This window comes from Miniopterus schreibersii, assembly GCF_964146895.1.
Source record: "Miniopterus schreibersii genome assembly, chromosome: 14".
Lineage (NCBI taxonomy): Eukaryota > Metazoa > Chordata > Mammalia > Chiroptera > Miniopteridae > Miniopterus > Miniopterus schreibersii.
Genome location: NC_138114.1, coordinates 12,108,529 through 12,123,236, shown reverse-complemented (window position 1 = coordinate 12,123,236; position 14,708 = coordinate 12,108,529). Strand labels below are relative to the sequence as shown.

At 45.8% G+C, this 14,708-nt stretch overlaps 1 protein-coding gene across 2 annotated transcripts; it reads right to left on the bottom strand.

The window, feature by feature from the left end:
* Nucleotides 1–1,825: 1,825 nt before the first annotated feature.
* On the bottom strand, nt 1,826–11,798 carry TMEM254 (transmembrane protein 254). 2 transcript variants are annotated; one of them, XM_081158853.1, is made up of 4 exons: nt 11,646–11,798; nt 9,468–9,571; nt 9,214–9,273; nt 1,826–4,863 (listed from the first exon to the last, which is right to left on the bottom strand). In XM_081158853.1, the coding sequence occupies exons 1-4, from the start codon at nt 11,733–11,735 to the stop codon at nt 4,743–4,745; spliced, it is 375 nt and encodes a 124-aa protein (XP_081014979.1). In that variant the 5' UTR covers nt 11,736–11,798; the 3' UTR covers nt 1,826–4,742. The 2 variants fall into 2 exon arrangements, with proteins under 2 accessions (XP_081014979.1, XP_081014978.1); XM_081158852.1 differs by lacking the exon at nt 11,646–11,798 and adding an exon at nt 11,289–11,561 and having other exon boundaries at nt 2,921–4,863.
* Between the last annotated feature and the right edge of the window lie 2,910 nt (nt 11,799–14,708).

Here is a 14,708-nt window from a genome sequence, read left to right as displayed (position 1 = left end):
AAAAATACTTTTCTCCAATAAAAGGAAGTCAGACTGCTTGGAAAAATGGCTGAGTCTAGGACTAGGGTAGGAAAGTTACAGCTGGTTGAAAATACTCAAAAACTAATGAGGGCATCTCAAAAGGACACTGGAACCACCTTGAAGGGGCTCCCACTGGCCAAACTTGAGCATCTAGATCAGGGATGGGGAGACTTTTTTCTGTCAAGGGCCATTTGGATATTTATAACACCATTTGCAGGCCATACAAAATTATGAACTTAAAAATGAGCTATGAAAAAAGTTCCTAGATTTATTGAATTTCAAGTCCCGCCTGTGGGTGCCTTGGCAGGGCCAGAACAAATGATTTTGCAGGCATCATATGGCCCTTGGGCTGGACGTTCCCCACCCTTGATCTAGAAAAATAACTAGCAATGCTCCAGGAAGGGCTGGGGCAAAGATAAAAATATGATCGCACTCTGTACTCTAACCTCAATGTCATGTTACCTAACTTGTGTTTTCAGTCTCTCCATGTAAATACGTACAGGCTCTCAGATGGCAGGTTGTTTTGCTAAAGATCTCATTAGTAAAATGTATAACCTATTCAATAGGAATATAACCTCTTAAACCCAAGACATGTTTTAAACCATGGTTTATAAAACACATTTAGACTTGGATTGCATACATGTTGAATGTAGGAAATAGTGTTAGTTTCAAACCTGGCCTGATATTATTTAAGTTGTGAGGTCATTAGTGTTTTTATTTTCCTGTTGGTCCTTTTTTGTTGTTCTGAACTAAACATGCTCTTGACATTTTTGGGGTGCAGGGAGGAGGTGGGTAAGAAAACAGTTTAGTTTGGCCTCCATGGCTGCTTCAGTTTCTGGATAGGGTCTGGGCCCACTGGTACTGGGTAGGTTCTTGATTTTGTGTAGGAAAGATTTTACAATACTAGTCCAGGTGATTTTGAGTATGTTTATTAAAGCTGGGGACAGTGAAACATAGAAAGGGCTTAAGATAGAAGCAACAGGAGAGAGGAAGTCAGAGAAAAAGGGGGCCTTGGAGACAGGTTCAGGGGGTAAGCCCAGGACAGGCTGCCGCTGCCTGCTGCTCCCCTGGTTACAAGTCTCATGGGGACCCATAGAGTTTAGGAGAAAGAGCAGAGATACAAGACATGGGTGTGCTCTAGCAAGAGCTTGCCATGGCTCAATCCTTTGTCTTGATACTTATCTTTCTTGTTTTAAAATATGATTTTATTGTTTAGAGAGACAGGGAGGGGGAAAGAGAGAAACATTGATGAGAAACATCGATCAGCTGCCTCCTACATGCCTGCTACTGGGGGTTGAGCCTGCAACCTGGGCATGTGCCCTGACCTGGAACTGAACTGGCGACCTCTTGGTGCACCTGATGTCGCTCAACCAACTGAGCCACACGGGCCGGGCAAGGCTACTTATCTTTCTTTGGTCAGTGGAATCCTAGGGGATGTCTCAGGGGGAGGGTCTTAGCAGGATACTCATTAGCTTTCCAGGTGTGTCCTTCAATACGTTGATTCATCAAAATGTGTACATAGAGAAGCCAGGGGTTATTTTCTGGTTGGATTTATTTATTTATCTTCACCCGAGGATATTTTCCCACTGACTTTAAAGAGAGTGGAGGGGGGAGAAACATCAATGTGAGAAACATTGATTGGTTGCCTCCCACACATGCCTCGACCAGGGCCAGGGATTGAACCTGCAACCCAGGTCCGTGCCCTTGACTGGGAATCAAACCTGCGACCCTTCAGTGTGTGGGACAATGCTCTAACCACTGAGAAACACCAGCCAGGGTTGGTTACTGTTATTTTTTACTTTTTAAAAATGTATCTTTATTGATTTCATAGAGAGGAAGGGAGAGGGAGAGAGAAACATCAATGATGAGAGTCATTGATCGGCTGCCCCCTGCACGCCCCCAACTGGGGACCGAGCCCGCAACCTGGGCATGTGCCCTGACCGGGAATCGAACCCCGATAGCCGGGATCCCAGGTGGACGCTCAACCACTGAGCCACGCCCGGCCAGGCGGTTAGTGTTATTTTTAAAGAATGCTATTGAAGAGGGACTGGGACCAAGAGAGTCTGGAATGTGTAAACCATTTGCTCCTAAGTGTCCTTGGTGAGGGAAAATAAAACCATGAGATTCACTACCTGGCTGTAATTTGCTGAAATTGGTCTTAATTATTTTGTCTGTTTCCCTTATGACAGTCAAGGAATTTCCCTGGCTTCTTACTATCCTGCCACACTTCCACCAAAATGCCTCTGGCCTTTTCTCACCCAAACTCAACATAAAGATGTTTCTCCTATATCGCCACTCTGACCGCCATTCAAAGCCAAGATGTCTGCATATTTCTGCTTATTTTTGGCTTCACAGATTTACTGCTAAGCTCCTGTGCCATGGGGGAGGGGAGGAGCGCAAGACCCGGCGAGAGTCTGGCCTCTGTGTGATGGTGTTCTCTCGCCTGGATGGGATGCAGTTTATGGGTCCATGAAATGAATGACCGGCACCATTTGTCCACTAAGATCCTTTTGTGTAAGTCATGATAATACCCCAAATAAGATTACAGGATTTTATACTTCTGGCATTTTAAAAAGTCAGAGTACTCCTCTCACTTGCTGCGTAGATTGTACCATAAGCTAAATGAAGTGTTAATGGAAACTAGAGGACAATTCCGCAATAGGAGACACTCATGTCAACCTGTGGCTCAGTGTGCGTTGGAGGAGTTTCGTGGGCTGTGGGCAGCTCCAGAAGCAGTGAGGAGCATACAAACCGCAACCAGGGCATTCTGCACTTCTCTATCAGTGGAAAAAATCCCTGCTATCTGAACTGGACAAACTGTTCTATAAGAGTCTATTTGAGAAAAGGTAGAATCAAATGTGTGACAACGTACCAAAATTGACATACAAAAGTAGCATTTGATTGGAGAGACAATTCACAGCATTTTATTCATTAATCAATTTCATTCCATAAAGTGCCATATTGTTCCTGGCACCTTTAATACCACTGTCATTATTTCCCTTGGAGAGGGCCATGCTTTTAAAAAACCTGAGTTGGATTGCCATTGTTTAACTCTAAAATATTTTACTTTACCAAAAAAGCAACCCCTAATCAGAAGAGAAACAGAGGAAAAGACTGAGATTTGTAGAAATTGATTTGCACCAGAAATAATTCACTGTCCATAATCTTTCAGGCTGTGCTTTTACATGGAGCCTTTTTTTGGGGGAAGGGGCTGTTTCTCATATATGTCTGCTTAAAACATATAATAGCATGCCCTACTGCAGCGAATTTCAACCACTGTGCCGCAAGAATTTTTAAAATGTACAATACATTAGATTGTTAAAGAGAGAAAAAGACAACAGCCAACTCAACAATAGCTGTTTGGTTTGAATGAATCAAAATTATACCTATTTTTTTGGTGAGATCGGCAAAAAAATCTATTTCTTGGTGTGCCACAGAATTTTAGCAATTAGTTTATGTGTGTCACGAGATGAGAAAGGTTGAAAATTGCTGCCCTACTGTATCACACAAGGAAAGTAAGGCGTCTTCCCTAAAGAACAAGCAGGTGGGCCTAAAGGTGACAAAGTCATTCTACCGGGTTTCGGGGACAGAGTCCATGACCCTCCTGCCTCAACCAGTCAGTAGTAATAAGGTATAATGAGGTGAGTGGGAGGGAAAGGCAGTAACCAGCTGGATCACCCATGGACTAGAATCTCTAGAACAGGACTATCGGTGCTGGAATAAGCCAGAGCTGCAGGCAGACATCTACAGAACCTGGAGAAAGGCACTGAGAATAGGAAAGTGCGAAAAAGATACAGGCTTCCCACCGGGGGACCCACAGAAAAGTAGTGCTACCAGCCAGAGACAGTCCTGTGCTTTCCTTTGAGACAAGCATACACTATATGGGTTCTCCAGTTTTCACATAAAAATTGGAATGATACCAGAGAGTGAAATCAAAGTTTCCCTCCTTTGTTCAATAAATACTGATAGAACACCTGTGTGCAAGGCAACGAGGCAGGTGCAGAAGGAAAACTAAAGCTAAGATGTGGTCTAAGGAGTAATCTAGTGGTAGCCGTCAGACCCCTGCGCCCTGCAGAGCACCGTGTCCAAGCGGCCATGTGGAGGCAAGGCCCACTCTGGCTGGCAGGATAGGGAGGGCATTCTCCAGTGCCCTCCTCTGGGGTCAGCATGGCCTCCGTACCCTTATGGAGCTGCCCTGTTTCAGGCACTTGCTATCTTCCTATCTTTCCTGGTAGTGTGAGAAACGGAAGTCTGAGAGGATAAGATCTTGCCTCACTGGTGCTAATAAACGTGTGTAGAATTGATGTGTTGTGGACATGTCATTCCATCTTGGTCCAGAAAGGTGGGAAACAGCCTGGGAAAGGAGAGCTAAGATGGAGGTGGTATGGGTAAGGTGTTTTAGTCAGAAGGTGGGAGCAGAATATGCCAACAAGCAAATTTAGCACATGGCTTAAACCAGATGGTAGGGAGAGGCCACCAGCACAGCCAAGGACTTCAAGAAGGTAGCTGGAAGTACTCTTCCAAATAGGTTAGTCTGCAGCACTGGAAAGCTGATACCTTTTCCTGTTAGCTACTCAAGCCCAACCAGAGAGTATGACATAATGAATAACTAGAGGGTCTTAACTTTACAGAAAAGAGAAAGATGGAATAAACACCCCGTCTACCCCCAAATAAAAGTGAGGTGGGTGTCAAAGTGTAGAGAAAGCTTTTAGATATCTTCTTTAAGTGTGCTTTTGGCGTTTCGGTCTGTAAGCAATCAAGATGGAGAGGGAGGCTATCCCAAAGAGGAAAGTCTGCAGGAACCACAGTAGTTGAGCCCGACCATTTGTGATGCCTTTAGACCTAAAAAAAAGAAGAAACAATTTAGCCACCAGAATTTTAATGTTATGGTTTTATAGAAATTATTGTCTTCTATTTTTTTAAAAAAATGTACTACTTCTATCTACTTTCTTTTTAAAAAAAATATTTTAAAATACATTTTTATTGATTTTAGAGAGAGAGGATGGGAGAGGGGAGAGAGAGAAACATCGATAGAGAGAAACATCAGCATCTATCAGCTTCCTCTTGCACGCCCCCTACTGGGATCAAGCCTGCAACCCAGACATGTGCCCTGACCGAGAATCGAACTGGCGACCTCTTGGTGCATGGGTCAGTGCTCAACAGCTGAGCAATACCAGCTGGGCTTATCTATTCTCATTGGGTTTATTTTGCCATTTCCTCCAGCTTCTTAACTCAAATGGTTAGTTCATTTATTTTCATTTTTCTTGTGCGTTTAGGATGGTACATTCTTCTCTGAGAAGCAGTCTGGCTACTGCCCAGAGCACTGTATTATAAAACTGCTTCTCACATGATTCTGATGAGTGGATGGGATTAAACAGCACTGGCGTGGCTTCAGAACCAGTGTTTTGAAGGCAGGCCAGAAGTGAGCCTCAGCTTGGCCAACTAACAGCTGTGGCCCTGGGCAAGCTGCTCATTCTCGCTCAGAATCAGGCTCCTTGTCTAAAAGATAGAAAAGAGGCTATTTATCTCGAGTTTGAGATGATTCACGAGATAACAGACACAAAGTGTTTGGTAAAGGGCTTGGAATATAGTAATAATAAACACCTGTAACTAAACTGCTTAAAACAAAGCTCAAAAAAATGACCCAACTAAAGTGAATGCTTGCTGTAGTCTTGTCTGTATATAAAAAAATCTCACGTGGATGACTTTTAATTTAAAACAAAATTCAAATACAATATATGTAAAAATGATAGACGGTTGAGCCTTGAACAATGCAGGGGCTAAGGGCATTGACCCCTCCAGGTAGTTGAAAATCTGTATATAACTTTTGACTCTCCCAAAATTTAACTACAGTTGGCCCTTAGTATTTGCAGGGAATTGCTTCCCGGACCCCCTGGAGATACAGAAATCAGAGGATGCTCAAGTCCCTTATATAAGATGGCGTAGAACAATGCAGTCAGCCCTCCACATCTGCAGATTCCCAACTGTGGACTGAAGATACTATTTTCAGTCAGCAGTTGGTTGAATCCACAAATGTAGAACCCACGGAAAAAACCCTGTGTTCTTCAAGTGTCAAGTGTAATTTTCCACACTAACAAATTAAAGGAGAAAAATCATATGATAATCTTAATAAATGCAGAAGCAGCATCTGATAAATTTCAACATCCATTCTGAATTTAAGTTCTCAGCAAATGTAAAAATACAATGGGACTTCCTTATTCCGATAGAGGAGATCTACACAAGTCTAGAAAAACATGATACAAAATGCTGAGAGCTTTTCCTTTGATCAGGAACAAGGCAAGGATGCCTACTATCACCATTTTTAGTTAACACTGTATTGGAGGTACTAGCCAGTGCACTAAGGAAAGAATCATATAGAAAAGATATACAGAAGTGAAAGGAAGAAACAAAACTGCCTATAATTCTAGACGCAATTGTGTAACTAGAAAATTAACGGAATCTACAGATGAACTGTTAGAATTAATAAATGAATTCAGCAAGGTCCCTGGCCAATAGATACAAATCAACTATATTCATACATTCTACCAGCAAACAATAAAAAAAGGGCCAGGATGTATGAGAAATTCATGTTCATGCAGTGTTACTTATAATAGTAAATACTAGAATTAAAACTCCATCAGAAGAGGAATTTGTTAAATATATAAATACTAAGGCACATCCATATAACAGAATACTGTGCACAAATAAAATGAATGAGACAAACTTATAGGTATAGACATGGAAAATTAGACATATAAAACAAGAAAAAAAGTGACAGAAGAGTTTAAATCTATATGAATATATATTATGGTGGCTATAAAGTCAAACATATAGCCCAAGCTTATCTCTGGTTAAAAGGAATTCACCAATACCTTTTCATTGCTGGATGGTACGATTTGGGAGACTACAAATGTATTACATGTCTTTGTGTACTGACTCATTCACTTAAATTCATTCATTCATTCATAATTCAAAAGGAATGTTTATTCTGTTTTATAGTGACCACTGATACATTTCAACATGTCAGACCATAAAGAAATGATTTCAAGAACAAAATTATAGTGCCCTAACCTCTCCACGCCTGTTCTCCCTCCGCCCTTCAAAGAACTGGATAGGAGGGTGCCCATGAGACTTTTGGTTTTCACTAGATGCTCCAAACTGAGAACAAAATAAGTGTCAAGTACTCCAACAATGTGAGTCGAGGGGCTGGACCACACACCTCCAAGCTAAGATTTCACTGAGAGGCTGAAGAGGCCACTGGAACGAGGTCCTAGTGCTGCAGCATTTCCTATCACAGGTCAAGCCCAAATAACAGCTTCAATAGAACCACTTGGAGAACATGACACAGTCCGCTGCAATTTGGGGGAAGGAATTAACAACTGACTCAAAGTTGAAAGATTGGCCGGCTTGCATGGTGGGTACATGGCTGCAGTGGGAACAGCACACACTTGCAGATTTAGCCCACTGATGGGACAAAGAAACTGGTACTGTGAGACATACGGATCTTGGGATGGGCACTGGGCGCGGGTGGGCTTAAAAGACCCTGGCCCAGAGTCTTAACTGAATGGCAGAAGAGATCTCAATAAAAGGAATTTCCCCAATCACAGATCCTGAGGGGAAATGGTAAGTGTCATGCTGGAGGACGTGTCTGAAGGAACCATCAGGGGAACTGCGGAAGGGAGATCCCCAGTGATGGGCGGTTTCCCAAAATCCACCAGGGCCCCTCTGGAGAGAAGAGCCAACGCTGGGTACACAACAGCCATAGCACCCAGCTGCCTGCTCACAAGACAGACTGTGCCCTGTTGCCCCAAATTACTCCCACCACCTCAAGGGGCCACAAGCAGCTGTTAGTGAATAGGGGAGAAAGGTGGAAGATAAGACATTAAATGTCTTTTCCCCACAGCAGGCTCCTGAGCCCCAGCTGGATGAGAGCAGACATTGTGAAATAGAGAAAAGTTTAATAAAGAGATTGGACTAGACTGGATAATATCACAAGGAAAACCTATGAAACTGCTTCAGATTTCATCCAGGGCAAGGGTGGAAGCTAGACAACAATCTATACGGTGAGTTTATTTGGAGAGATGTGAGAAAGAAGAAAGCTGCTTTCTGCTTCTCTCCTGGAAAGTCCAGTTTGTTTAACCAACCAGAAGACAGAGTAGCATAATCTACTTAAAGCACTTAGCAGTGTCTGCCATAGTGTGTACCCAACAAATATTATTTTTGAAAATATGTTTTGATTGATTTCAGAGAGAAGAAGGTAGAGGGAGAGAGAAATAGAAACATTAATGATGAGAGAGTCATTGATTGGCTGCCTCATTTACACACCCTACTGGGAATCGAGCCCGAGACCTGGGCATGTGCCCTGACCGGGAATCAAATCATGACCTCCTGGTTCATAGGTCGACGCTCAGAGAAGAGCCAACACTAGGTACACAATGCTGAACCATGCCAGCTGGACAACAGCAATTATTTTTATTATTAAAATACAGTAGTTAACTGCATTTTCCACTTTTATACAGCAATAATACAGCCATAATAGAGGTGAGAGTTAATCTTAACCAGAAAAAAATCAATTGCAAAGCAATTTGGCATCACTATAACCATCTCTTTCATTACACCATACTTTCTGTATATGCTACATGAAATACAAATGTAAAGAGAATCTTTTCTAGTACTCTCACACAGTATTAACCTGCACTGGCATCTGCTAAGTGGCGTTTAATCAAGGGGCTTTTAGCTTGCACTGCATCCCACAATGATCTATGAAGCTTGTAAAGATACATATTCCCATGTCTGAAACAAGGCCAACCAGATCAGGATCTCGTGGGTGTAGAAACCAGGCTTGTATATTTTGGAAAAGCTCCTCAGGTGACACAGTTGTAAAACTAGGATTGAGAATCATCAGCCCTGGTCAGTAACTAAACTCGGGGATAATACAGAGAATTAAAAAAGAAAAAGAAAAAAAAAAAAAGAAAAATCATCTAAATTAAGTAACTGATTAGCTAACACAAATGAAATAAATTCATTCATTAAATATTTATTGAGTACTCCCTTCTGGGTAGGCTCAGTATTAGGTGTGGGGATTCAACTCTACCCTGAGAATGCTCTAAATAAGTACATGAATTATTTAAATGTGGCTACTCAAATTAGATACCAAGAGAAAAGTGACAAATACCTATTAAAAGCACTTACTTGCACAATACCATGGCATACAAAGACTCTCCCACGTGAATCAGCCAGGCAAACCAATACCTGAAACAAAAGCCAGCCAGGTTTAAGGTGAGGGTTATCTGCTGATGAAATCTAACACAGAAAGATCGAAGAGACAGGTGCTTAAATGTGAACCAGCACCACTCTTAGATATCTACAGGTAACTGCGGGCCTCCCAGGTCTACAGTGAGACTGGAACTGCAGGGTCCACATCCCATTTCTGCACCCCTCCTTACCCATTGTGTAGAAGGCTGTGATGATGGTCCACCAAGTACCGGGTGAAGGGGCCCAGGGGCCCTAGGCTCTGATAAGGAATGCTCTGAGGCCAGAAGACAACCCACTGGAAGAGAACCAGAGGCACACAATGCCTGTTAGGTCACTTAACCTTTAAAAGACGGCATTTAAAAGACAGCATCATACAAGCTCCATATATTTTCCAGGATCAACTGTACAAATAATGGTTTCTTTCCTTTTGCCTGTAAAAAAGAATGTATATGCTTAGGTTTCTGAGTATTTAACCTTTAAAAGACGGCATTTAAATTCCATCAGCATTTAAATTCGGCCAGCGGGACCCACTCCTTGCCGGGAACTAAAGTTCCCTTTCATCGGATAAAGGTTAAATCAGCAAACGTTTATTTTTGAGAGAGGCTATGAAATAATCCTGATTCTACAAGTACAAGAACAGACCAAAGAAACTCTGAACAAAGTCATCTGGGGTTCCACTCTTGACTTCTATTTTCTAGAAACTATTCTAGTGGGAGATTTATGCTGAGGAAGCTATGTGATTATCAGACTCAATGCCCAGGTTGGATGACTTCTCTTCTTAACGAAGTCTACCAAAACATTATTTTATACAGTTTATTAACAAATTTTAAGAGTTTATGTGCCTTGCCTAGCTTATTTACTGCAGGAACTATGGCTTGGGCCAAAGCCCCATTTGTTACAATCCCTTTCTCTTCTTTCACTTTTTCTACCTCTAAAACTGGGACTGACCCACTGCACAGAATTGGAAAATAAGTAAGATCCGGTTTGGGAAGTGCTAATAGCAACCACTTAATCACATAAGGCTTTTGTAATCTTACTAACTTTCCCTCAGTCTCTGTGTTGTAACCTCTGTCACTCTAGGCTTCTGAGAATAATTAAGTCCCAACAGCCCTAAAATTTATTGTCCCCTTCTGATTTCAACCCAGAGCAGTAGTACTACCTCTCCCACTATGTTATTACACACCTAAAACTTAAATAATGCATAAAACATCACTCCATCACTCCAAACCAAGGAGAACACGATGGGCACCATCTACCAGCTACACGGTATCCCGACTTGAAGCCACCAAAGCTTTCCTCCGCCTATGTCCTAACTAATCAGAGATGCAGAATCACACGACAGGAAGGCTCCTTCGAGGTTCCCCAGTCCCACGCGGCCATGTCCCAGACGGGGAACCCGGGCACAGGCAGGCAGTCGGCTCTCACAGCACGCGCGGCGGACACGACCGGCACGTGTCTAATCCTCGGTCTCCAGGGTCTACCGGGCAATATCCAAATGGTTTTGCCTTCATTCAAAATGACACCAACTCGGCCCACAACCTTCCTTTCCAGTTTTCCCTGATATCTCTTAAACGAAGTCTGTCGGGCAGAGAGAAGGGCTCCGCCTCTCAGAGAGACCCGGCCTTCTCGGCTCCGCGTCCAGGCCGCAACCCCGGATCCCCACTGCTCCTTCCTGCCCGTTCAGTCCTGCCTTAGACCATCCTTCAGGTTTATCTCGTTTTCCGAGCACTTTTAACTGCCTCGGACATTCAGCTTCGGAGGCCCTAAGCCTGGCTTCCCGCGTGAGCTCTCGGACTCGGGTGAATCGGGTAAATCGCAGCAACCGCGGAGCCCAGAGAAGGCAGCGGCGGGAACGCGAGAAACCCGCCTGGGAGCCGCCGCACTTCCGCTTACTCCAGTAACCTCGGCAACCGCCCGGCGCGCACGCGCAGGCCCCCGCTCCCACAGAGCCCCTCGCCCTCCGAGGGCGGCGCGGGCCGCGAACAGGTGCCCCGCCGGGTCCGTCGCCTCACCGCGAAGTAGCCCAGCGCCAGGGCCGTGACCAGCGAGGGCAAGGGTCTGGCTGTGCGGAAGTAGGCGGTGGCAGCCCCGCCGGCCTCCGTCTTCGCCGCCACCATTTTGAAAGGTGGTGTGAAGAGCCGCGCCCGCCCCCGCGTAGGGAAAGCCGGAGTAGCCGGTCTCCGGGCGCCGGGAGCACCTGCGGGGGCGCGGGCGGGCGAGTGCGCCTGCGTCTTTTACCAGGCTCCAGTCGGCTCTCCCGCGGCTCCGAGAGCGCCGGGGCCGCCTGCGCCTGCGCGACCGGCCGTCTCCGCCGGCGGGCGCGCGGACCGCGCGGAGTGGGCGCTCCCCGCTCCCCCCGCAGCCTTTACCGTGTAGTAGCCAAAGGAGAGGGTGATGATCGTGAACCAGATCAGGCTGCCTCTCTGGAAGTAAGCCTCGTCGCCGGCCGCCTTCCCCATGGCTGCCGCACGTCCCCGGGAATGCGCGACAGGGCGCCGCCTCGCGGGGACCGAGGCCGGGTCGGAGGGGGGCGGGCGAGCGCGCCTCCCGCTTCCGCCTCCCCCCGCCCCCCGCCTCCTCTCGCCTCCTCCCGCCCCCGCCTCCTCCGCCCGCCGCCCGCCTCCCCCTCCCGGGCGGGAGAAGATGTGGCTTCGGGCTGGGGAATCCCGACGGCGACGGTCGCGGGCTCCTGGCCTGGAGGGCCGGGCACCGTCTGCAGGGTGGACCCCGCCCTCAGAGCCCCTGTCCCGCTCTGACGATGAAGGTGCGGGAACGTGAGGTGCTTCAGGCACAAGTCCAAGCCCCGCGGCTCTAGTTTGTGAGCTCAGCTCGGCTGTGCCCTGCGGGAAGCCACGCGCTCCCTTTTCGTCAGACGCGGACCCGCGGGCACAGCGGTGCGAGCAGGGCTGCGGGGGGGGGGGGGGGGGGCGCCCGGCCTCGCTGGCTCCGCGCTGACGCTTCAGCTCAGGGCAGCTGCCCACCCGCCTGCCCGCAGCCTGTCTGCCAGCGCCCTCCCCACGCGGGACCGGGTCGCTGCCGCCCTTACCTCTGGGCCGTCTGTAGCTGTCCCCTCTGGTCTGTGGCTGTCCCCTCTGGTCTGTAGCTGTCCCCTCTGGTCTGTGGCGCTGTCCCCTCTGGTCTGTGGCGCTGTCCCCTCTGGTCTGTAGCTGTCCCCTCTGGTCTGTAGCTGTCCCCTCTGGTCTGTGGCTGTCCCCTCTGGTCTGTAGCTGTCCCCTCTGGTCTGTGGCGCTGTCCCCTCTGGTCTGTAGCTGTCCCCTCTGGTCTGTGGCGCTGTCCCCTCTGGTCTGTAGCTGTCCCCTCTGGTCTGTGGCTGTCCCCTCTGGTCTGTAGCTGTCCCCTCTGGTCTGTGGCGCTGTCCCCTCTGGTCTGTGGCTGTCCCTCTGGGATGGCAGGGAAACCCCTCACCCCGCTGTACTTCAGCTCTCCCCCCTCCGGGTGGGTTGATGACCTAAGCATTGAAAATAATGAAGGGAACATGGAGAAGAGTTTTACAACTTTCGAGAAAGGGGAAAGAGACATCTTAGCAAGTTTTAAAATTAAAAGCCGTAGAGGGAAAGATTGAAAATGTAACGGCACCTACATTTAAAACTTCATCCTTAGGAAAGGCACCTAAGGCCGAAGGAGCTGGAAGAAGGAATTCTTCAGTATGCGGGAGAGGAGTGACGGGTGTGAACTGGACATCCTCAGGAGAGAAGACACGCATGGGCAAGAAACGTGGAAAGACGCTCAATCTTTTAAAAAAAGTTTGTTTGTTTGTTTAGGGTTAGTGTCATTGGGTTTCAGTTGGGGGTAGTTTTAGGGGTAGGGTTAGGGTTTGAGTTACAGGGTTAGTTAGGGTTGGTGTTACAGTTAGGATTAGGGCTAAGTTTGTTGGGCTACATTTAGAGTTAATTTTAGGGGTAGAATTGGGGATAGGGCTTGTGTTCGGTGGTTAGGGTTAGGCTTAAGGTTAGGAATAGGGTTTGTCTAAGGGTTATAGGTTTAGGGTTAGGGTTAGGGTTAAGGTTAGGGTTCCAGGATTAGGGTGGTTTGGTTAGAGTTAGGAAGATGTTCAGTCTTAAGGCAATTTGGGATGTGCAAAATAAACCAAAAATAATATACTGTTTTTACTTCCCCCTGAGATTGGCCTGCAAGGTATCAAGACACACTGTAAAGAACTATAATTAAAAGCATTTGGTATTTGACACAAATCAAATAAGTCAATGGAAAATGATACCCCAGAGATAGATCTGACGTATACCCACGCCTTTATTTTATGATATGGCTAACATTTCAAATTAAGGCGGAAAGAACGATTATTCATGAAATTATTTTTTGGATGATCGGTTATCTATTTGGGAAAAACACACAAAACTCTACCCTCATCCCAACACAAAAACGTAAATAATGCCACACAACATGAGGCACAAAGATAACAGTCCGCCTAAGGAAGCTCTGAGGATGTAGAGTGTGATGGGCATGTGCTGATCCAGCAAAACCCCCACACTTTCCCAGGAGCATGGAAGGGGGGAGCAATCTAAACAAATTTATGGAAATGCATAGCATTGTGTGTCCAGAGAATTAGCAATCTATTGTTGCAAGAAGGGGCAATGTGAAATTGAGTGAAGGAAGGTGAGGCTGGGTCCCGGTCATCTTAGTTGTCAAACTGAGTTTTGATTTGATCCCTTAGCTAAGGTGAGTCAGTGACGTGTTTTTTGTTGTTTTTTGGCGGTGGTTTTTTTACATCAGTGGAGTGAAAATGTCTGGTATACATTGGGTGGAGGTAAAATTGGAAGCAGGGAAGACGAAGGGTTGATAAAGTAAAAGAATGGGAATGGAGAAAAGGGTATATGGTTCATCAGATATTCAAAAAATATTCCCGAGAACCCATTTAGCGTCAGGCTCACTGGTAGGCTCTGGAGATACAACTGTGAACAAGACAGATGCAGTCCAGGCTTCAGTTGGGCGCAGTGTAGTTCTGATGACAACCAAATCCATAGGGGTTTACTAAAGGCGGCATAACTTAATGTTTTAATACATTGACCATTTTCACCTTCAAAGTATGAGATCCTGCATTCAGAGGTTACAAAGAGAAATGCCCTCAGGGCATTGAATTAACAAATGAATGAAGGGGGCAGTGATTATCTGGTAGCGTGTGGTGAGACCAGTGTGTGCTCGTCTCGCCTAAAAATGTTCAAATTCAAATAATGATGATTGATGATGGCGATGATTTTTTTAAAATACATCCTTTCGAAGTGGTTAGTTTAGAGGTGGCATAAAGTACAATTTCAATAAATGTTAGCTATTCTTTTTACTACTGTTACACTTGAGTAAAATAAGTGCTGTAATATGGGAGATGAGGCAAGCAAATGGCTAAAATTAACTTTGAGAGAATACAGTTCATTGAATGGGCAATTTACAAAAATCATCTC

Bases quoted from the DNA above. Each gene is read 5' to 3' on its own strand.
- TMEM254 (XM_081158852.1), bottom strand. From the start codon at position 11,393: ATGGTGGCGGCGAAGACGGAGGCCGGCGGGGCTGCCACCGCCTACTTC. The intron at 9,572-11,288 runs GTGAGGCGACGG...GTTCTCTTCCAG, and splicing joins TGGCGCTGGGCTACTTCGCG to TGGGTTGTCTTCTGGCCTCA. The intron at 9,274-9,467 runs GTAAGGAGGGGT...CTTTTGTTTCAG, and splicing joins CACAGCCTTCTACACAATGG to GTATTGGTTTGCCTGGCTGA.